The sequence below is a fragment of the Typopeltis vanoorti genome, chromosome 21, assembly GCF_054136105.1.
Source record: "Typopeltis vanoorti isolate ZY-2024b chromosome 21, IOZ_Tvanoo_1.0, whole genome shotgun sequence".
In the NCBI taxonomy this organism is placed as follows: domain Eukaryota; kingdom Metazoa; phylum Arthropoda; class Arachnida; order Uropygi; family Thelyphonidae; genus Typopeltis; species Typopeltis vanoorti.
Window position 1 is genome coordinate 22,539,820 of NC_143569.1, and position 24,645 is coordinate 22,564,464.

The 24,645-nt window shown below is 36.2% G+C and overlaps 1 protein-coding gene across 1 annotated transcript in view; it reads left to right on the top strand.

Moving 5' to 3' along the window:
• Positions 1–601: 601 nt before the first annotated feature.
• LOC150094671 (exosome complex component MTR3-like) overlaps positions 602–24,645 on the top strand; it is a 177,495-nt gene continuing 153,451 nt past the window's right edge. Inside the window, exons 1-2 of the mRNA XM_090411435.1 lie at positions 602–705; positions 13,423–13,515. Coding sequence (XP_090267561.1) covers positions 703–705; positions 13,423–13,515 — 96 coding nt within the window. The 5' untranslated portion in view covers positions 602–702. The remainder of the gene's footprint in view (positions 706–13,422; positions 13,516–24,645) is intronic.

Consider the following 24,645-nt stretch of genomic DNA (forward strand, 5'->3'; position numbering starts at 1 on the left):
TTTCCAATACGTCTTCATCCTTTTGAAACCCAGGTGATCAAATGTGCACACAGTAATCCATATGTGGCCTGATCAAACCCTATACAAGAGAACCATAACATCCTTACTTCTACAAAACGGTACTCTCTGCATCATTCTCGTTATCCGCAGTGCTGTCCTCACAATTTTAGCAATATACCTCCAAAATTTTAGGTCCTTATCCCAGTAGCACACTCAGGATTTAATCTTGGGGGGGGGGGGATGCCTCCCCCCCCGAGTTAAGTAGATGATCTGAGAATACGCACTATGCATCGCATATGACCTATGACTGACCATCTGCAATGATCGCTAATTCATAAGTAATATAGAAATAGAAGACACCACACAACATAAATTTAAAAAAAAAAAAAAAATTTTAATTAGGAAAAGATTTTTGGAAAATTTTCTAGTTTTTTTTTTCTTTTTTTCTTTGGGGGTGCCACTGCCTTATCCACAATCACTCTCAGATCTCTCATCTGCTCTACCTTTTCCAAGATATTTCCCCCAGCTGTCCCACATGGTTTTACTAAGTATAAAAGAATTTTTTGATAAATCAGAGAAAGTGGTTTACACAACTAAAAGGGAAAAGTTGATCATTGTTGGAGATACAGCAGAGTAGGAAATGATTACCAGATATCAGAATGTTTTGAGAAAATATGGAGAAAGAAAGCAAAGTTAATATCAATGGTAAGTGCCTGCTAGATTTTTGTTCAGGACATAAAGGTAGCCAGTTATTCTCTTCGGGTACATCTATTTAAGGAAGTGTTCCAGACCTGCTCTTCAGACAAGAATTTTGTTTTGGGTAGTTTGTTTGATGAGCAGACACTTTGATCATTTGTATCCACCTCACTGATAGTCGTACTTAATCCTACTGTTTACGTGCACTTAATTGAATTTCTCCGAGCACTGGGCAGAAAATCAATTTATAATTGCTGTTGGTGTGTAGAATGGTCTTAGCGATCCTAAAGGTAAGTAACTTTTTCATATTTTAGTTGATAATATTAGGTTAACATATTGTAGTTTTTGTTTTAACTGGGTGTGTGATTGACTGTGCTGTTTAGTTTGTAAGCCTTGTATTTTTTTTTTGTTTAAATGCACTATTTTCAGTATGGCAGCAACACCTGGTTGAACAGTGGTGGCAAAGACCACATCGTCAGGCGATTTGAATTTACAGAATTTTGTGCAGTGGAGAGTGTGAGGATATGTGGAAAGAAACTAGAGAAAAATTGTATATTAAATGTTTAAAAAGTGAAATGCAGCAAATGTTAGTAGAGTGGACAATATCAATGATAGGATAGAAAATATCAGGATTAATGTTGAAGGTGTGCCTGTGGAAATAGAGGAGAACAAAATGAAGATAAATAAAGAAATAGTACTCTTGAATGTTATCCTTCTTACAACAAAGCACAGATTTGAAAAATTGCAGAAGTGGCAAGAGATTAGCAGGGCTGGGAAGAGAAAAGCAGGCAGTCTGAAGTAGTAATAAAGACCAAATGAACAAAAAAAATAAGTTATGAAGAAAATTATGTATGGAGACTCGATGATTGGGAGTCCTTAATGAAAATGTAACAAAATTGTGTTTTCCCTGGTGCAGAAATTCACGACATTAGTCATGCCATCCACATGTAAAAAGATAAGGCAAAGGAATTGATTGTCTTAGTTGGCACAAATGATTTGAGAGGTGAGAAGTATTTTATGAGGGAGGAGGTAAAGAAGTTGTTAGAAGAGTCAAAACTGTAGAGTGAGAAAGTGAAGATTGTAAGTCTCCTGCAACGCTATGATAGAGGCAAACTGAGGAGGAAAGCATTGTTAGCTAATAAATCTATATGTAAGTTGTGCAGAAGAAATGATATAGGATTTGTGGATCCTATATCATTTCTTTAATTTGCCTCTATCATATCAACGCTATGATAGAGGCAAACTGAGGAGGAAAGCATTGTTAGCTAATAAATCTATATGTAAGTTGTGCAGAAGAAATGATATAGGATTTGTGGATCCTATATCATTTCTTTAATTTGCCTCTATCATATCAATGCTATGATAGAGGCAAACTGAGGAGGAAAGCATTGTTAGCTAATAAATCTATATGTAAGTTGTGCAGAAGAAATGATATGGGATTTGTGACAGAAAGAAGGATTTATATAATGTTGATGGAATGCATCTAAATGGTTTTGTTATTAGGTGTCTAGAGAGAAAGCTTTGTTCACCGAGTATGCTGAAGCGCAAATTCAAGAAAAGTTAAGCAATTAAGGTGGAAACAGGTGAGTTTGTGTGAAGACACCCATGAGGCAGAATCTAGTCTCTCAAGCAAAAGTATTGTATAGGTAGTCATTTCAGGAAGTAAATGTGGATGGAGAGGGGGCAATTGGATTTGTTCACCGAGTATGCTGAAGCGCAAATTCAAGAAAAGTTAAGCAATTAAGGTGGAAGCAGGTGAGTTTGTGTGAAGACACCCATGAGGCAGAATCTAGTCTCTCAAGCAAAAGTATTGTATAGGTAGTCATTTCAGGAAGTAAACGTGGATGGGGAGGGGGCAATTGGATGCTGCAGTTTCTATGTACTAATACCAGAAGTATTAGAAACAAGAGGGAGGAGTTTTTGGCATTGGTTAGTGCAACCTTGCCAAAAGTTACAGGCATTAGTGAGACTTGGTTAACAGCAGATGATATAATTACAGGGATTGAATGTGAAGGGTTTAGCATTTTCAGGGTAGATAGAGAAGATTGGATGGGGGAAGTACTGCTGATGATAGCAGATGAATTGCAACCAAAAAGAATAGGACACAGGCAGGAGGATGGCTGTTCATTTGAAGCAATCTGGTATAAGATTAACATCAGTAAGACAAAATATACAGTTGGTTGTTGCTATAGGCCAGGGAGCACCATATATGATCTGGAAGGCATGCATTGCCAAATTAGTACAATGAGTATAGGTTGAGTGATTATTATGGGGAACTTCAACTATGGAGATATAGATTGAAAAGAAGAAAGATGGCATGGCAGGAAGAAAATGGAATTTACACTCCTGCTAAGAGCTAATTACTTGAGGCAGCATGTGATGGAGGGGACTAGAGATGTGAGAGAGTGTTGGACTGGTCATGGGATCAGAAGAGCTGTCCATAACCAAGGTGACCACATTACCTCTGATTGGTGAAAGTGACCATGCAGTCTTGACTTGGGAGATTGTAAAACATGAGGAATATTCTGTCAAGGAGTAATGGAACTACAAGACAGATATTTATGACAAGCTTAGGAAGAAGCTTAAATCTGTGACATGGCATAAACCCTGCAATGGGAGAATGTTAGTAGTGCATGAGAGATAGTTAAGGAATAGTTAGCATCTAGAGAAAGCTATATTAAATTGAAACCTTAAGATATTAAACTGAAACCTTTATTGAGGTAAGAGTTTGATGAATGAATAATATCATTAAGCATGAACTTTAGAAAAAGAAAATGTTATTAGAAGGTGACCAGTGTGTTAAGAAGGCAAAATCAAATTACAAGAAGAAGCTACTTGAGCAGGCCAAAGGAAATCCCAAAGAGTTCTTTTGTTATCTTGCAAATAAGAGGAAGAATGACTATGGAAGATTAACCTTAAGTGATGATAGTCATGAGGTGATGGAAGCAGATACAGTAGTTGGGTTACTGAGTGAACACTTTGCCAAGGTATATCATCCTAGTGAGGTTACCTCTTTAACATATGTGACAGACACTTATGTGGGACACAGAGGTGGATGAATTGGAGTTTCTTAGGATATTGCAGAATCTCAATGTAAATAAAACTGTGAAATTAGATGGGATATCAGCTCGAGTTTTGCAAGAATGTACAAGGGAACTGGCAATGCCTTTGACTAGACTCTCTAAGTCTTAGCTCTGGTAGAGTTCCAAGAGCATGGAAAGAGGGCAAAATAATTCTCTTGCATAAGGGAGGTTCTAAGACTACATTAGTAAATTATAGACCAATCAGTATCTCAGTTTTAGTGATAAAAGTACTGGAAAATTGGTTGAAAAGAGAATGCAAGAATGGATGAATAAAAATATGATACTGCATGAGGGGCAACATGGCTTTATAAAGGGTCGAATGACTTAATAATTTACTATCTTTTTATAATAAAAGTGACAGCAGAATTGGCTGAAGGAAATGGCTATACAATGATTCTGCTGAATTTTACCAAGGCATTTGACAGAATACTGCATGGAACTCTGTTACGTAAATAAGAACAAATAGGGATGAATATGACACTGGTTATGTGGATAAGAGAGTGGCTGTTGCAGATATGAAAAATTATTATTTTGAGGGGCAGAAAAGGATGAAAACAGGTGACTAGTGGTGTACCAGAGGGTTCAGTGCTGGGACCATTGTTGTTTAATTTGTACATAAATAATATAGGAAATAACCAGAAAGGAAATATTCAATTGTTTGCTGATGATGGTGCAAAATTAGGTAGTTAATCAAGGCGATGTGGAGAGTTTGCAGGATGATTTAAATAGGCTGTCAGTATGGGCAAAAGATGGTGTCAGTTAATGTGGAGAAATGTAGTTATGCATTTTGGGATAAATATATTACAAGCTGTATATCATATTGATTGTACTCTACTCCAGTAGATTAGATGAAGCTAGAGATTTAGAGGTGGTGGTGGTGGTAGACACAGAGAGAACATATTGCTAAGATTAGTTGGCTATTGAAGAACACATTAACAAGTAGAGATAAGGAATTACTAAAATAAAGAGCCAAAAGGCTTAGATAAGGAAGTTGTTATTCCTCTTTAATGTGGTCGTGATACGTCCACATCTGGATTACTGTGCTCAAATCTGGTCTCCTGGGTGTCTTGGGGGTGTGGAAGCAGTGAAGAAGATTCAGAGGCATGTGACCAAGATGGTGAGTTGTCTGTGGAATATTCCCTATGAGGATAGATTGAGGGTATGTGGATTACAGAAGTTGGTTTATAGGAGAAAAAGAGGATCATTCCAACTGAAATGATACAAACATTTCAGTTGCTTAAAGGGTTTTATAGGATTGATGCAGGGGAAATGTTTTAGCACTTGGCTTGAGGGGGCCAGAACAGGGTCATCCCTGGAAGTTGAATAAAGGTGTGGTTAGTAGGGGTGTGAGGACTAGATTTTTTTCTTGGAGAGTTGTGAATGAGTGTATTGGGTTGCTAGTCAGTTGTGAGTGCTTTGTCTGTTAATGCATTCAAGGAGAGGTATGATAGATTGTGTGGATAGTTTAGATCTCCCACGATGAGTCTTTGGCCTCCATGGAGGTACCCGTACAATAATAATAATAATAATATAATACTATAATATAATAATGTAAATATTATATATATAATATTTACATTATTATATATCTATTCTATATATATAAAAAGATAAGCCGAAATTTGAAACGTTTTTTCAAATCAGCCCGGAACTCGTGGGATTGAGCGCCATAGGCACCAGGGGGTGGGGCAGAGCCCCCCCCCCAGTATATTATATCATTTCTTGAAGAAGGAAGGCTACAAAAGCATTTTGTTACATATTTTTTATTAGAACATCTGTAATGTTGTATTATTATAATAACAGTATAAACAACATTCAGATAATTTTATTGAAAAAAAAAAATCCCATTTCTTATCAATAAGCTGACCATATTTTGATTTTCCCAAACCCGGATGCTTCTATACAAGACAATAACTGGTATGACAAATATATTAATATTGACTTTTTAACTTTAAATTGTTTAATTGGCATCGAAATAATTGTACATTTAAGCACATTTCTTCCAAGAAAAGCAAACAAAACGGGTTTACTATTAACTTAAAAAAAATTAAAAGTACAGTAGAACTCGGTTATAACGATCACGGTTACAGCGAATTCGCGTTTATAACAAATAATTTTGACGGTATATTTGAATTACATTTGATTTAATGCATGTATTTCATGTTTATTACCAATTCGTTTCACGGGAATAACGAATGAATAATACACGCTAGTCATTCCTGTACTGACATTTCGTACGTACGCATTTTCTGGTTGTGAAAAAATGTCGGGAGTCAAACGGAAAATTTTATCTGTTTCCGAAAAAGTAGAAATTATACTGGAGGTGGAAAGTGGCCAATCAAATCTGACAGTAGCAAAGAAGTATGGTTTGTCTCCATCTATAATATCAGCAATTTGGAAGAATCGTGAGTTGACTCTGAAAGCTTTTGAAAACAATTTATCGAAGTGTAAAAAACTTAAAAAGTGTAATAAAAGTGACGTTGACGAGGCACTTCTTTCGTGGTTTAAAGTGCAAAGAACCGGTGGCTTACCTATTAGCGGACCAATTTTGAGAGTTCAAGCCGAAAAATTTGCTGTTTAACTTGGTTATAGCGATTTTAAATGCAACAATGGGTAGATTGCTTGCTTTAAGGACAGAAACAATATTGTCTACGCAAAAGTAAGTGGCGAGGCGTTGTCCATTGACAAAAACGTTGTTTCTGACTGGATCAGGAATGTGTGGCCGGATGTCAAACGAAGGTATGGATACAACAACATTTATAATGCAGACAAAGCAGGGTTTTTTTATAATTTAACACCCAATAAAACTTTTCAATTTAAAAACGAAAAGTGCATTGGCAGAAAACTTATCAAAAATAGACTCACAGTTTTAGTTTGTGCGAACATGACCAGTAGTGATAAAAGAAAGCCTCTTGTAATTGGAAAATCGGCAAAGCCTAGATGCTTTAAAAACATAAAGAAACTTCCCGTTGATTATACAGGGAATAAGAAGGCCTGGATGACATCTTCAATTTTTGAAAATGAAATTCACAAGTGGGATAAAAAATCTTCGCAGTGAAAACCGGAAAATTTTGTTATTGATAGACAACTGTCCTGCCCATCCTGTAGTGGCTAATTTAACAAACATAAAACTTGTTTTTTTGCCCAATTTTAATTGTGACACTGAATGTCACATCTGTCTTGCAACCACTTGATCAAGGCGTAATTAGATGTTTTAAATCCCATTTTCGTCGTCTGTTAGTCTTGGAACTGATAGAATGCAGAGAAAAGTCCGCGGAAAATGCTTATGCTTACGATGCGAAGATCAGTGTACTTCACGCAATACGTTTAATGAGTGATGCTTGGAATTTGGTGTCATTGTCTACGATACAAAACTGTTTTAAGAAAGCCGGTCTTGCGGAATACGAGTGCGAATCTGAAGAAGATGAAGAGGATACCTTACCGTTATCAGCATGGTTAAAAGCACGAAACTTGAACAATTTTGAAATGTGTGCAGAGATTGATAATTTTATAGACATTGATAATGGCATCGCAACTTCAGGTATACTGACAGACACTGACATCTTAAAACAAATCTCTCATACACCAGAAGAAGATAATAGTAGTAGTGACTCCGAGGAAGAAAATAGCAATGATGAGAAAATCGTTACCTGGTGTGAAGCAGAAAGTGCTTTACATATTTTAACAAGATTTATGGAATTGCGATCTGTAAGTTCAGACAACACATTCAAGCATCTTAGTGGTATAAGGAACAATTTCAAACGTATGAAATATACGTCTTGTGCAAAGCAAAGCACGCTTGATGATTGTTTATGTAAAAATGTGAAGTTTGAAAAATAAATTTTTGTTCTTTATATGTATGTATGCACATATGTATTTATGTTACCCAATATACCTATGCTGAGAAAAATCTGAAAACATTTTTAATTCGCTCAAATTATGACCTTCTTGGATATAACGAATAACGGTTATTATGAACAAATATGTGCGGTCCTGTGGAATTCGTTATAATCGAGGTCTACTGTATTTATTAATTATGTATGTTTTAAATGTCTATTTTGCTTTTTGGAATAAAACTTAAACTTTAAAAATAGTTTTTAGTCTATGAATGTTGATCAGATTAATGATTATTTTAAACAATGTTCGTAATATTTTTATCCACTGTCTTTATTCCTTCTGAGCTGTAGTATATCACTCGTATTTATCATTTGAGTGAACCTTTAAAAATTGTGTGTTGTTTTTTATTTTGTCATAGAACTGTGTGCAGGTGAGTTCAATATTAATTTTACAATATAACAAACTTTTAACAGTTGATTCCAATATTCTGCTGTTTCCTTCTGACCACACATTATTCATCACTGAAAATATTCTTTCGACTGGAGCAGAAGTACCAGGAAAGCAGAATATGTATTCTATGACACGAGAGAGGTTACACAAATTTATCTTTTGGCTCTTGAAATGGGAGAACAATTCAACCCACTTTTCTTCACTAGTCAAGTTTTCTTCTGTTTGCCTCCTATTTTCTTTTAAAAAATTCTTAGCAATCACCAGCTCATCAGAAAGATTATCCAAATCTATAGCTTCAAACCCAACTGCCTCATTAACTTTTTTTTTTTTGCAGACTTTTCTACATCAGGCCATGATAAGGTGTTATTGTTGACCCAAGCAAAGGATCTGGTGTCCTCGCCACATTTCATTGTAAGAGATGCATCGCTCATAAAAGGCAGTAACTTCTTGCATGACAACTGTACCATTAAGCTGTCCCTCATCTTCAAGTTATTATAATAGTTTTTTGGCTCCCTGTGGCAAAAGGCTACTTTCTAGCCTTTCCTGAATGTTTGTTCTCAGTTTTTCAAGCTCAATGGTCACTTCAGTTGCAGTTGCCTTCGTTGTCTCTATAGCCAAAATGGTTTCATTGAAGAGACAGAGCTGTCCATGCATAAACTACGGGTACATTTCTCCACACTCACTGTTGAAAAAATTACTTATAATCATTGGACAGTGCTCTAGTGAGCAGAAGTAAGACTTCAGACCTTCATATTCAGTAGATGGGAGGAGGGATAAGAATCTTGTATTTCCATGTTTCAGTAATTCCTGTATTTCACTTGTGCAAAGTCACAAAAATCTTTTAGCTGAGATACACGAACGGTATAAATGTAAAAATACTTGTACACTTTAATGATCAAAGCTTCAATATCTATTGGAAGAGCATCTACTGCAGTTTGTAGACAATTGCGGACAATATGTGCCCCACAGCCAACACCAACAATGTTTCTCTCCAAGTCTTTCTTCAAACATACCAAAACATTATTTTCACCTTGACGTTTTACACCTCCAAAGTTGGTGTTGCAATTATCGCTACAGAATCCGACAATTTTAGTAGACAGTTAGTGTTTCTTAATGATGGCGTTAAGTGATTCCATCACTATTTTCAATATCTCACTAGAGAGTGTTTCAACAACCAGAAGTTTAACCATCATCATCATCAAATTCCTGATATGTACCCTATGGAATAAAGGTTAAACTCAGAAGTTTAACTTATACCATATTCGGGCATGAAGTACCTCACAACGACTAGCAGAAATTTAATTTCTTTCCTGTTTGATGTGTCCCTTGTAATTGGTTTTTGGTAATAGAGGTCATCAATTACGTTCAAGACGATAGCCTCACATTTTGTTCTGACAAGTGCAAATTTTGGTTCAAAAAGTTTCGAAATCAGTTTAGAAGAGCAATCAGAGGTTCTGAAACTTACATCATGTGAAACGGAATGGAATGCAAATGTTGCTTATTTAGCTGCGATTGCTAGGTCCTTTTCTGCAGGATCACTGTTTTTGAAATACGTAGATAATGAAGAACAACCTGCTGCCACCAACAAATCGGCTTTATGCCTAGCATTTTTCAAGTGGTCTTTAATTTCTGACTCCATCATGTGCTACAGAGAAAACTGAGGAACAATGATCACATAGCGCTCGATCAACTTCATCACAATATACTAATGCCAGGAGTATTAGGAACAAGAAGGAAGAATTTTTGGCCTTGATTGGCTCTTCCTGGCCACAGGTTATTGGCATTAGTGAAACATGGCTGACGGAAGATGATATAGTTAGTGGGATAGAATGTGTAGGTTATAGTGTGTTTAGGAGGGACAGAGAGAATAAAATGGGAGGAGGGGTATTATTGATGATAGCTGATGAACCACACCCAAGGAGAATTGAAGTTGTATTGCAGGATAGTGAAAGGAGCTCATTTGAGGCTATTTGGTGTGAGATTGAGACTGGCAGAATAAAATATACAGTTGGGTGCTGCTATAGACCAGGTGATGGAATAGATGGTGGAGATAGTATGCATAGGGAAATTGATGATGAAATGAGTGGAAGGAGGGTAATTATTATGGGGGATTTCAACTATGGTAACATTGATTGGAAGGAGGAGAGGACACATGTGAGGAAGGAAAAGGATTTTATTCAATTATTAAGGGATAACTATCTGAGACAGCATGTAATTGAAAATACTAGGGGTGTGAGAGTGCTTGACCTGGTAATAGCATCTGAGAATTTTACTGTAATGAATATGACCATGTTGCCTCCTATTGGTGAGAGTGATCATAAGGTCTTGACCTGGGAGGTGGCTAAAGGTGTGGAATTTTCGATTAAGACAGGGTATATGTGGCATTACTGTGCTGGCAAATATGACAAGCTTAGGAGATTGCTTGGATCAGTGCCATGGCATGTACAACTGCAAGGGCTGGACGTCAATAGAGCATGGGAAGTGGTCAAGGAGCATTTACAGGAGGTTATGGCTGATTGTATACCTAGGGTCCAAATGGTAAAACAAGTAGGTGTTAAATGGATGAATAACACCATTAAGCTTGAGCTGCAAAAAAAGAAACAACTGTGGAGGGAATTTAAAGAAAGGGGTGACCTGCAAGCACACGAACAGTATAAAGTGCAGGCCAGAAAGGTAACGAGTGTGGTAAAAAAAGGAAAAGCGGATTATGAAAGGAAACTAGCTATGCAAGCAAAAGAGAATCCCAAACAGTTCTTTCAATATGCTGCAAGCAAGAAAAAAACTGTACACGGCAAAATGATTTTAAGGAATGACGATGGTAAGGAGGTCACTGAATCAGTCGATATAGTGGAGTTACTGAGTGCGCACTTTGCAAAAGCATATCATCCAGGTGGTAACATTGAAAAAATGAAGGAACCATTAGTTTATACGGGAATAGTGATGAATGAAGTGGAGGTGACTAGTCTATTACAGAACCTTAATGTGAACACATCTGTGGGATTGGATGGTATACCTGCACGGGTCTTGCGTGAAGCTGCTAAGGAATTATCAGTGCCCTTGACCATGTTGTTTAATCTAAGTCTCAGGTCTGGTTTAGTCCCGAAGGTGTGGAAAGAGGGGAAAATAGTTTCACTGCATAAAGGAGGATCCAAGACTACGGTTGCAAATTACCGACCAATCAGCATATCAGGAGTCGTTGTCAAGGTCTTGGAGAAAGTAGTCAAGGGAAAAATACAGGAATGGATTGATGAAAATGAGATACTGTACAAGGGACAGCATGGCTTTGTGAAGGGTAGATCATGCTTCAGTAACTTGCTCAAGTTTTATAACAAGGTGACGGCTGAACTGGATAAGGGAAATGGGTTTACAGTGATACTGCTGGACCTGGCAAAGGCGTTTGACAGGATACCACATGGAATACTAATCCGTAAACTACAACATATGGGAATGGATATAGGGATATTGAGATGGATAGGTGGTTGGTTGATGGAGAGATATCAAAGAGTAGTTTATTCAGGAGTAGAGTCCAAAAGACGGCCTGTGACTAGTGGTGTGCCGCAGGGTTCTGTTCTTGGACCACTGCTGTTTAATTTGTTCATTAACGATATAGGAAAGGATCTAAGAGGAACAGTTCATTTGTTCGCTGATGATGCAAAGTTGGGTAGGGCAATAGTGAATGCAGAAGATGTCAAAGTCTTTCAGGATGACTTAGATAGATTGGAGTTCTGGGCTAAGGAGAATGGATGTCAATTTAATGTGACAAAATGTAAGGTTATGCATTTTGGGATGAAAAGATTAGCAGCAGTATACCACATTGGTGGAACTGTACTCCAAGAGATTGATGAAGCCAGGGACTTGGGAGTGTTGGTGGATAGGGAGATGAAGTTTAGGGGGCACATTGCAAAAGTAGCTAAATCAGCTCATCAACTCACTTGGTTGTTGAAAAATACCTTGACGAGCAGAGACAAGCAAGTTATTGTACCTCTGTACTGAGCCTTGATAAGACCTCATCTCGACTACTGTGCCCAGATTTGGTCACCTCGGTTCTTGATGGGGAGGAGGTGGAGAGGATCCAGAGGCGAGTGACTAAGATGATAACAGGTCTATGGAATGAACCATATGAGAACAGGTTGAAGATTTGTGGGTTGCAGAAACTAGTTGATAGGTGGAAAAGGGGAGATATCATTGAGACATTCAAATTGCTAAAGGGATTCTATAGGATTAATTCAGAGGATATTTTTGAGATCAGGACTGGTGATGGGAGAACTAGGGGAACATCTATGGAAGCTGGGCAAGAGTGTGGCTAGCAGGGGTGTTAGAGCTGGGTTCTTTATTTTTAGAGTGGTAAATGAGTGGAATAAGCTGCCAGAGTCTGTTGTGGGTGCTATGACGGTGAACGAGTTCAAGGCAAGGTATGATAGGTACTGTGAGAATGTAATCGCATAGTTGTGTGGACATGATGTTTAGGGCCTCCCTCGATGAGTCTAAGGACTCCTGGAGTCGCCCGAAATAATAATAATAATAATAATAATAATAATAATAATAATCTCTTAAGAAAAGTAAAGTCCTTTTGTAGTTCATCGGTGAACTTACAATTCCTTTTAGGCATGACAGGGATAGAAACAAAGCAGAATTATAACATAAACTAAAGCAAAACACTCGGCACATGTCAAGTTCATGCTGTGAATAGCACTTGAATCACTATTAGAATGGATGAACAGCGTTGTAAACACGCATGATGCTATATCATGAACACGTGATTTGCATGCCTGTATAGATTCTGCATGCACATAGTTTCATAGTTAGTAGTGGTCTAGCCACAATCGAGGTGTGTTTGATGCAGATCGATTACACATATTCTAGAGTTTAGCACGGCATCATTATTTTTATAAACTTATTTGTTTTTCTATTTTTACTTCCCTCCCACTCATGATAATGTACAATAGCAATAGTAATAATATGTAATATTATGTTTTTTCCTGGGACAATTCACAAATCGACCAGGACAGGACCTTCGAATCGGGACGTATGGTCAGCCTACATATCAATCACAAAAATTTCTTTACTTGCAATGTTTTATTTTGGTCTCATTCAACCACTGTATAGGTTTTTTTTTTTTTTTTTTTTTTTTTTTTTTTTTTTTTTTTTTTTCATTTGTGCCGATTGGAAAAATATTAAAAACAAGTGAGGAGATGAAATTATAATTTTTTTTTTTTTTAGTTAGTTTGAGAAAGGCTATTCTTGTATTATTACTTAAAAAAAAAAACCCATTGAAATTATGGTGCACTGTGTATAATTCATATACATGAATAACGATGTGATATATAGACACATGTGCATCTATTTTCTTTTCTAGGTAACTATGCCATTTGATAGTAAGCGTGTTAATGGACCTGAAAAGACTTTTTCTCCATTGCTTTTCATGGAACAGAAAGCAAAAGTTCCTTTGGTAAGTTCTAGATTTACCTTATGCAAAATTTTACATTTTACATAATTTGCATAATTTTACATTATGCATTAAGAAACTGATGCCTGTTATAAATGACATGTTTTTTTTTTTTTTTTTAATGAAGTTAGAAAAACACCTTTCCGAGATATTTATTATTATTATTATTGTTATTATTGCGTAACACCTCCCAGGGAGTCCAAAGACTCATCGAGAGAGGGCACCTAATCTACAATTTTCTGTCTCCACCACTCAATCCACCAACTGCCCTAATGCTACACTAATGCCATCTACTGCCCACCACTAGTATTTCCACAGATAATTACAAACATCCATCCCCATGATGGGATTCGATCCCACAGCCTTTTGGCTGGAGAGCAGATATGCTAACCTTTCGCCCAACCAGGCCGAATTATTTCATACGGTATATGAAGTAATCGCTTTCAATGGACGCTTGGATAATAAGAATTTTTCTTAGGAATTTATTTCCTGTCTGTGGTGTTTTGTAGTTATATGCCTTTTCCTGAATTAACAATAAAATAATTTTCCATTGTCATCAACAGCTTCACATAATTAAGCTGATGATGAAAATACATCAGTACTGGTTAGCTATGTAGCTTCCACTTGATATCTACAATCAATTTTACAATACATTTTTACAATACAATTCAATTCCAATTAAGATGATGTTCATCTTAGTTGGAATTAAATTTAATTATAATCAAAAACATGCCCAGGAATTACAACATTACTAGTAGTATCACTATAGCTGAGTCACTGTGGTTTTGGAGAAGTTTTCACCACTTGCTTTTCTAGTTTAATGGTATATATGTCTCCAAATTAACTGGAGTGGGGGGGGGGATATCAGGATTCTGCCTCAGTTTGAGCTTTGAATTGAGAATTAAGAATAGTCTTGGTTACATGCATGGAAAAGAAAGCAAACATAGAGCTGTAGAGTAGGTGCCGTCTCTCGATGAGTCTTTGGACTCCCTGGAGGGGTCATGTAATAATAATAATAATAAGGTAAGTTACGGGTGCAATAGATGCAATAAACTCCAGGGTGTGCCAATTGGGGAAGAGGATCCTTAGAGGTGTTGAATATGTTTTTTAATTTTCAAGGTGGTTTAAAAGTAGCATTAAGATTATAATGATGTAGGATTCTATTAATTTTTTCTGATAACCCTTTAATATATGGGAGTGTTATGGTTTTACTGTAATCCTATTACTTTTTAATGAAGTTTTATGAAGAATTTTATTAATTGTATTTTTGCTATATCCATTATTTATAAATGTATTGCTAATGATTTTTAATTCTTGTTTATTCATTAGAACTTATTCATTAGAGCAAATTGTCATAGCTCTGTTTTTGAAGGTATTGATGACTCCAAATTTTTGCAAAGGGTGGTGATATGAGTTAGCATGTATATATTGGTTGGTGTGTGTGCGGGGGGGGGGGCTTATGGTTAACAGTAAAGGATAGACTGCCTGAGGGAAGAGGTATGACTAGTGTATCCAGGAACGGGAGCGAGTTCTGATTTTCAATTTCAATAGTAAATTGTATGCGCTCATGTTGTTTGTTCAGGTGGCTAAGGAATGTGTTTAACGTTTGGCTGCCATGTGGCCAGATAACGAAAACATCGTCAATGTATCCAAGCCAAACTGTAGGTTTTAGAGTAAAGGAATCAAGATCGCTCAAAAGCTTCCATATAAAAATTAGCAATTGGGGGATAGTAGTGAGCCCATGTCATACCTTCTTTTTGTAGATAAAATTTATTTTGCCACACGAAGTAACTGGAACGTAGTATACATGGACAAAGACAGCCGTAATACTGGGTGGAAATTTTTTCTGTAGAAGAAGAATTGTGTCATTGATTGAGATATTTGTGAAAAGGGCAGAAACGTCAAAACTGACTAATAAATCATCTTTGCCGAGTGTTATGTTTTTAATTTTGTTTATGAGGTGTTGTGTGTTCTTTATATAAGAGGGGGAATGATCTACCAACTCCTTGAATGCTGATGCTGATTTCTTGGCTAGGTGATAATTAGGGCTGTCCATTCCCTCAACTATCAGCCGAAGCAGAACGTTATGCTTGGGAACACCATATATTCTGGGAGTATGGCGTAATGGGCTATTAGTTTTTTAACAGTGTCTGATGGCCAAGAGGTGACAGATTTAAGTAATTTCAGTTTTTTCTTTTATCCTGTTGGTCGGATTATAACACAAATGACACATTAAATATAATAATTTTGGTGAAGCAGGCCTCTCAAATCAGCTCTTAGCACCCTACATCAAATTGATTGGAAAAGTACTTATTCTTTGCATCATACAAAAACTTGGTATAAACGGAAATTTAAAGAAGCCTGTGAAATTGTAATTAATCACCCTAATCTTAATAATAATGGGGGCTTAAAAATCCCAGGAATTTGGATTGCACACACAGGCAGCCCACTTAGTTTCCAGCAAACCCTGACTTTAGGACTCGAAACAATTTTAATTTTTTATTGGCCACTATCCATATCGGTTGCAATTTATATGTATACTCATATAAGTAATATTATTTTCTGTTTATTTATTTATCTATTATTTTTTTGTATAAACATGTTACTCTGCAGCTTAATTTAACTTTGTAACCTAATAGATATAATAATAACAGGACTAGCTTTGATGTAGTGAGTTTTTTTATTTTTTTTAGCACCAGAGGTCAGGCAAATAGTTTTAACGGTTGATCAGTAACTTTAGCATGCCATGTAAGATTGTATTGTAGCTTGTTTCTTTGTATATATATGTATACTCCAGAAGATGACCTTAATGTGAAGGTCGAAATGTCGAGTGTATATTTTGGTTTATATTCAGCTAAAGTTTTACTCTAACATGGTAGTTATATCCATAAGTTTCATGATGTATTCTGATCACCGTGTAAGCATGAAAGAAAGGATTATTTTAATTGTGGAACCCTTTTCACCTTGATAAAAAATTTTGGAACCCTGACAATTTTTACTGATTACGGATAAAACAACAAAGTAAAAAAATCAAAAATAATTTATTAAAAATACAAAAAAAAAATAGATTAATAGTGGAAAAGCAAATATTATTAATTCAAACTGGTAATTAATGTTTCTTTCTTTTAAGGTTACACGGTGATCAGCATTCATTCTCAGCCTATGGTATGCGTACCACTGGTGGTACGTGAGTCACTGCCAGGTGGTACGAAAACAGATTTGCTTACTGGTACATCTAATATCTTGAATTAAATATAGTGGTTATGCCACTGGAAAAGGTTGAGAACCCCTGATTTATTGAAACATGAATAACTAGAAAGTTCCTTGCACAAACACAGATTATCCCTCTCAGTACAAATACATAATAGAACAAAATTTTACATTACCAGGGACCATAGAAATACTTGGCCTTCTCCTCATTTGTCTCTGGAGTGCTTTCGTCTCATTGACCATGCTTCTGCTTGACTTCATCTGAAACAATCAACTGGTTGACTTGGACACGATTCGCCTCTTTCAAAGTAAGTTACTCTAGCTTGCCGCTATTGGATCAGGTGGTTCGGCATGACTCGTCAGTCTGTGCTGTACCTTCTGCAGGGCCGAGATCTGTGCTTGCTGAACTACTGCTTGACTGGTGGGCTGCCCAACGACATGTCCGCGTGCTTCTGCAACCTTCCTCGGGGATACTGGAACACTAATCCGTAGAACGAAGAGAAAAAAGCCATGAGCTGGTGCCGCCAAGTTCTATATATCTGAGGTGCACTCTTCACTTTCCTATGTCACAACCTCTTTTTTTGCTCTCGGCACCTAACTCCTCTAGCACCCAGTGCTGCCACTTCTCCTAGCGTGATTTGCTGGAAATTTCTATGTGCAACTCTACTCTGGCGCACGTGTTTGCCTCAGGCCTTCAATGCTTAATCCAATTATCTTGCTTGCAATATGACTCAGGTACTTACATATTAACACAAGGTTCACATATTTTTAACTTCTGGTAAATTTAACAAAGACCAATAAGAGTATAAAGGATAAAGAAAAATACTTAAGTTATAAACTTTATCGGTAATTTACAACTAGTTTTCTGTTCTCTGATGCACAATTATTAGCTCCGGGAATGTAGTTACTTGTTAAATCTGAATGAATTAGTTATGGAATAATTTCTCTTTCATTCAGAATTTAATACCACATCAGGGGCTCTGGGATTTCTCGTGGTCATGAATTCCTAGTAACAAATAACTCGAGTTGTATTTATATTTTTTATGACTTAGCAATGTTTTAGTGTTGACAACACCCCTTTTCCTTGATTCATCTATTACACAAGTAATGCTAGTGCCTTGAACTGTATTTTTGTTAGTATCGACTTTACCAGTCTCCTTGTCACTGGAAACATGTGAACTGCTTGCTACACACTTGTCTTTAAAACTACTTCTGTCAAAAAACGATCCATGATATTTTAATTTGGAGTTTACACAATCTTAATATTATGAATTTATACGATGCCCAACTTAATATAATATATAGTGGAGTCGACAGAGACCAAAGACCGTGCTGATTTGGATTAATAATTCCCCTTCAAAACAGTTAAAATATTATAAATTATTATAATATATAAAATATTATAAATATTATAATAGAATGAATGAATAATAGAAGTTGGAATAAAAATGGATAAAGGTTATTTAGGAATGCTGATTCTTTAAAGATACTTGTGACATTAGGATTATAAAATATATATGTTACCGGCAAAGTGTGAAAAGCAGGCATTCTATACAATGCCTAGGCATTTTTTGGCAAAGTATGAAATGTCTGTTTTTTTAATATTTTACATACTTTCCCTAGGTATTGTATAGAATGACAAATATTATTTCGGATATGTTTTTAGTTTGAAGTTTTAAATTTTGCCGCCATGGGAGGTTAGGGTAGGTGCTGGCAGTTGTTTTGAGTGTGACAGACGATGGTTTTTTGCCGACTTGGAACTGATTAGGTTAGGTTGTGAAGTTTTAAATTTTGCCGGCATAGGAAGGTAAGGGTAGGGTAGGATAGGTTAGGTTCGGTTCGGTTCAGGCGATTGTTGTGAATGTGACACACGATGGGTTTTACCGACTTGGAACTGCTGAAGGAATTTTAAACCAACTTTATGCCAGATCACAATTCACTTTATTCTCAAGGACTTAATGAGAATTGGAGACGTTTTGGAATGGCATTTTGAATTACACTTAACTGCCTTTTTTCATAAGAACACTTCAAATTTTGACACTTGGTCTTGCAAGTACACATCACGAACCCTTGGCCACTACTCGTGGACTGAGCGGAAGCATATGACCGGAGAGCTATTTTGTGGTAAGGAACGTCTCCAACTCTCAGTAAGTCCTTGAGACATAAAGTGAATTGTGATCTGGCATAGAGTTGGTTTAAAATTCCTTCAGCAGTTCCAAGTTGGTAAAACCCATCGTCCGTCACATTCATAACAACTGCTTGCACCTAACCTAACCTACCCTAACCTAACCTTCCAATGGTGGCAAAATTTAAAACTTCAAAACCTTATCTAATAAGTTCCAAGTCGGTCAAAACCATCGTGCGTCACACTTATAACAACCGCCAGCACCTACCCTAACCTAACATAACCATCCCATGGCAGCAAATTTTAAAACTTCAAAATGAAAACATATCTGAAATAGTATTTGTCATTCTATACAATACCTAGGGAAAGTATGTAAAATATTAAAAAAACAGACATTTCATACTTTGCCAAAAAAACGCCTAGGCATTCTATAGAATGCCTGCTTTTCACACTTTGCTGGTAACATATACATATTTACACAAGAATATTATTTAATTTGTGAAATATTTCAGTCTGAATATTACAGACCATCTTCAGTGGCTACATAGGAATAGTTTAAAAAAAACAAGGTGGAATACGAACAATTGATCATTCACAAATAGAACGAGCTGCATGATGTCATATCGCTAAGTATTAAAAGAGTAAACATTTTTTATCAGAGTTATGATTAAATTAAAGATATCAATTCAGAAATTCATGTAATAATCTTAAATAACATTAGACTACTATAGGGAAAAAAAAAAAATTAATGTGTTATCCTGATTAAACTTTCCCAAATTTTTGATATAGATATACAGTCATTACGATTTAAGTTAGGACATTGAAGTAAGGCCTCCACACTTTCTTTAAATAAACATTCAAATTTATAGCGACATCTCTGTAGGAGGCGAGTCTTGGACCAAAGGATATTGTGGCTTGTTTCTATTCCATGCTGAGCTAATCCAGATTTCTCGGGTTTGTTGTGTTGAATGGATGATTGATGCTCTTGAATTCTTTTTTCTATAGAGCATCCAGTTTGTCCAAAGTAGGAAAGATTACAGTTACACAGAACTTGATACACACCAGGTAGAGACATAGTTGAGCTTTTATCTTTAGAAGAAGGAAAATGGGTGGATAATTTGTTAATGGGTGTATAAGTGGCTGTTAATTCATATTTCTTCAGAATTCTTGAAATTGGTTTTGAAATCCCGGAAATGTAAGGAATTTGATGTATTGAATCTTTGCTGTTTTGCGTTGGATTGTAAGAATCGAAAAAAATGTTGTGTACTCTTTTTGGAGAAGCCATTTAGTTTCATGTGATGTTTGATAGTCGAAAGTTCTTTCTGTAATAAATGAGAAGTTGAACAATTAGTTTTGGCTCTTTATGATTCCTGTTTTTTGACAAAGATGATGGGAAGATTCTTTGAGAATATAATGACCTATGAAAGTTGGTTTTCTGTAAACTGTTGTTGTTGTAAGAATACCTAAAAGTGAACGGATGAGGAGGACTTCTAAAAATGATAACTTGTTGTCTTTTTCAATCTCCATGGTAAACTTTATACGAGGACGTAAGGAATTGTTACTGCTTAAAAAGGAAGGTAAGGAGTTTCTGTTATGAGGCCATACAGCAAAGATGTCGTCTCTCTGGAAATTCTGAAGAAATGATTTAACAGCCACTTATACACCTATTAACAAATTATCCACCCATTTTCCTTCTTCTAAAGATAAACGCTCAACTATGTCTCCCTGGTGTGTATCAAGTTCCGTGTAACTATAATCTTTCCTACTTTGGACAAACTAGATGCTCTATAGAAAAAAAGAATTCAAGAGCATCAGTCATCCATTCAACACAACAAACCAGAGAAATCTGGATTAGCTCAGCACGGAATAGAAACAAGCCACAACATCCTTTGGTCCAAGACTCGCCTCCTACACAGATGTCGCTATAAATTTGAACGTTTATTTAAAGAAAGTGTGGAGACCTAACTTCAACGTCCTAATTTGAATCATGACTGTATATCTGTATCAAAAATTTGGGAAAATTTAATCAGGATAACACATTAATTTTTTTTATTTTTTATATATATATATATATATATATATATTTTTTTTTTTTTAATTTCTCATATTAGTCATTTTATAAAGTTAAAAGAAGTATTTTATTTAATATATTAAAAGAATGAAAATACCAAATAATATTCTAAAGCTATCATAAGTATATATGAAAATAATCAAATGTCAAATATGTCCGGTTTTTGCAACTCTTTTTAATATTCATTTAAATGAAATTATAATAAAATAGAATAAAAATTTCCATCAAGGTATTAAACTTTCTCCTACTCTGAATTTAAACACTCTCCTTTTTGCTGATCATCATCATCATCATCAAATTCCTACCGTGTACCCTCAAGGGGTGTACAGGATATGATAGTACTACATGAAAAAAACTACATCATTACTAACTTCCTATCTACAATTTTCCTCCAAATCAGTCTGTTACTTGTCAAGACTCCAACATTAACAGATCTTATATTTCTATCATATAAGGCACTTTGTACTGTATCAATCCACCTATATCTTGGTCTTCCTCTGGGTCGTTTTGCTGCCAACCTGGCAGAGAACACTTGCTTTACTAATCTTTCCTCGCCCATTCTGTTTAAGTTACCATACCACCTGAGATTAGCTCTGCTAACGCATTCCTGAATGCTGACAATGTCAAGTTCTTTCCTAATATCCTTGTTTTTAATATGATATTGCCATTGATGCCATCTGTTCACGCCTATAATCTTTCTCAGGACTCTCATATCTGTGGTCTCTAGTCTTTGGTCAAGTGTTTTACTTCTGACCCAGCTCTCAGATCCATAAGTTAAAACTGGTTTGAACACTGTCTTGTATACAGCTAATTTAGTGTTCTGACTAATTTCTCTCTTATTCCATATGAATTTATTCAATTAACTTCCCACCATACCAGCTTTGCTGATTCTGTTGTCTATTTCTATATTTAATTTACCATCTTCACTAAAAATCGTGCCTAAGTAGCTGAAATGTTTTACTTGTTCCACAGGTTCTCCATTCACAACACAGTTGACATTTTCAATGATTCTGCCTATTTTCACTGTCTTTGTCTTTTTATTGCTGACCTTCATACCATATCTATTACAACAGCTATTCAATTTAGTCAGAGAATCTTGTATAATTGTAGCGGATTTATTTAGAAGTATAACATCATCTCCGCATAAAGCAAAGAGCTGACATTAACATCTCCAATTTTGATATCATGTTTAATACCACTTTCCTTCATAATGTGATCCATATAGACAATGAATAACAGAGGGGATAATGTACATCCTTGCCTCACACCAGATTTAACATTAAACCATCTTCCTGTACTTCCTTCAATTCAAACTGCTGACTTACAACTCAAATAAAGAATAAGTATTGCTTGATATAATGGCCCATTGACACCATATAACTGCAGCGCATTGAATAGCTTCTCTCTTGGCACCTTGTCATATGTCATATGCCTTTTCCAAATCGACAAAACTTAAATACAGATCTTTGTTATATTCCCGTGCTTTCTCGACTATTTGTCGTAAAGTGAAGATCTAATCCTGACAGCCTCTATTTGGCCTGAATCCAGCTTGTTCTTCACCAAGCTTTTCTTCCACAATTCTTCTCAGTCGTTTCTCAAGTATACTTTCATAGATCTTGTCAGGAACACTCAGTAGGGAAATACCTCTGTAATTCTCACATTCAGTTTTATTTCCCTTTTTATATATGGGTACTATGAGAGCTCTACTCCAATCATCGGGAATTCGTCCCTCTGTCCGGGCTTTCTGAACTATGCAGTGCAGCCACTGTAAGACTCTTATACCACCATTCTTCAGCGTTTCTGGTCGAATATCATCTACTCCTGCTGCCTTTCCACATTTCAAGCCTTTGATGGCTTTTTCTACTTCAAGTATGGATATGTATTCGTGACTGCATGCCTGGTCAGTGTTTTTTACCACTGTGCTGTTATCACTGCTTGTTTCATTTAGCAGTTTTTCAAAGTAATTACGCCATACTTCAAGGATACCTTTTTCTCCTGTTTTCATGTCACCTTTATCATCTCTAACTCCATTTATAGCACTCTTTCCTCCATTCCTAAGCTTCTTCAACAACCTCCAGAATATTTTGCCACCTTCTTGATATTTATTTTCTATATTCTTGCCAAAGTCCTCCCATGACTTTTGTTTAGCTAGTTTTACACAGTGTTTAGCATTCTTACATTTGTCTGTATATTCTCTAAGAGCACAAGCTGACTTATTTGACAGGAATTTTTGATATGCTTTCTTCTTTTCCTTCACTGCCTTCTTTAATTTCCTGTGTCCACCAGGGAGTTCTGATTTTTTTATCCTTGCAGACAACCTCACCACATGTCTCTCTGGCAGAATCAATCAATGTTTTCTTCAGAGTTTGCCACTGAATCTCCAAGGTTTGATTCCTGTTCTCAAACTCTTTCATTTTTTCTTCAATAATCTTTGTGTATTTTAGTCTACAGTTCACATCTGAGAGCTGCTCAACTTTTATTCGCTTTATAACTTTCTTACATGTTATTCTTTTCAATATGAAATTCAATTTTATCCTGCTCAAGACTAAATAACGATCACTTCCAATTTCAAATCCTCTGTAGACTCTGGTGTCCTGCACCAGGGAGAAAACATCACTCTCAAGAATAACATAGTCAATGAGACTTTTCTTATTCCTAGCCACTTCTCTCCATGTGAATTTGTGCACATTTTTATGTTGGAACATGGTGTTAGTAATAACCAGTCCATGTCCTGAGCAGAAATCCAACAGATATTTGCCATTATTATTAGGTTTGCTCTTTTCTCCAAATTTTCCCAAAATATTTTTGTATGTCTGACAATCATTTCCTACTCTGCTATTTAGATCCCCAACAAAGATCAACTTTTGCTTTTTCATTGTGTCAGTTGCTTTTTCTAAAGCCTCAAAAAATTCCTCCTCTTCTACCTTAGTAGAACCTTCTGTGGGACCATTAGGCACAAATAAGTCTCATTGTCCAGTTCCCCATTCTCATATTTGCCCACATTACTCTACTTGACACTGACTGCCATTCAAGAAGATTAGCCTCGTATTTTGTGTTGAATACTATGGCTACTCCTTCTTTTCCTTGATTGTCATTGCCTGAATATAACATTTTATATTTATTGCTCAGAAAGATCTCATCAGTTTTGGTCTTTTTTGTTTCAGTCACCCCTATTATGTCATTCTGGTACTTATCTAATTCCTCAGCTAGCTCCATTTCTTTGCCATTCAGGCTTCTTACGTTGATAGTACCGATCTTTAACTCTGGTGATGTTGAGTTGGGGTTTCTTTTCAGATTTGTTCCAGTAACTGACTTTTCGCTGTTCGCCCTGGTTCCCTGGCGAAAACAATGGGGGCCCTTGTTTAACCGGGCGACGCCCCAGCCGGCATGAAATTTTGTCATGTTGTACCATCATTTTTTATTTTGGTTTAACCAATAAGAATACAATTTGGTCGGCTAAATCCCAAATTGCCAGCCCATCCTCGTTCGTTCAGTATCCAAGTAGATACCCAACAGGGTGCACCACGAGAAGGTGATGATTGGACATTTGGTCAGAAGCCCTGGTCGATTCTCCGCATTCCTTTAAAGGCTATGTGGAGGTCTCCTCTCAGTTATACAGCTTTGACCTTTAAGCACCTTTTTGCTGATGCCAAATAATAATTACAAACTTACAGAAAGATATTTTAAATTTAAATGAAATAGCCAAAGATTATGGAATGATAATATC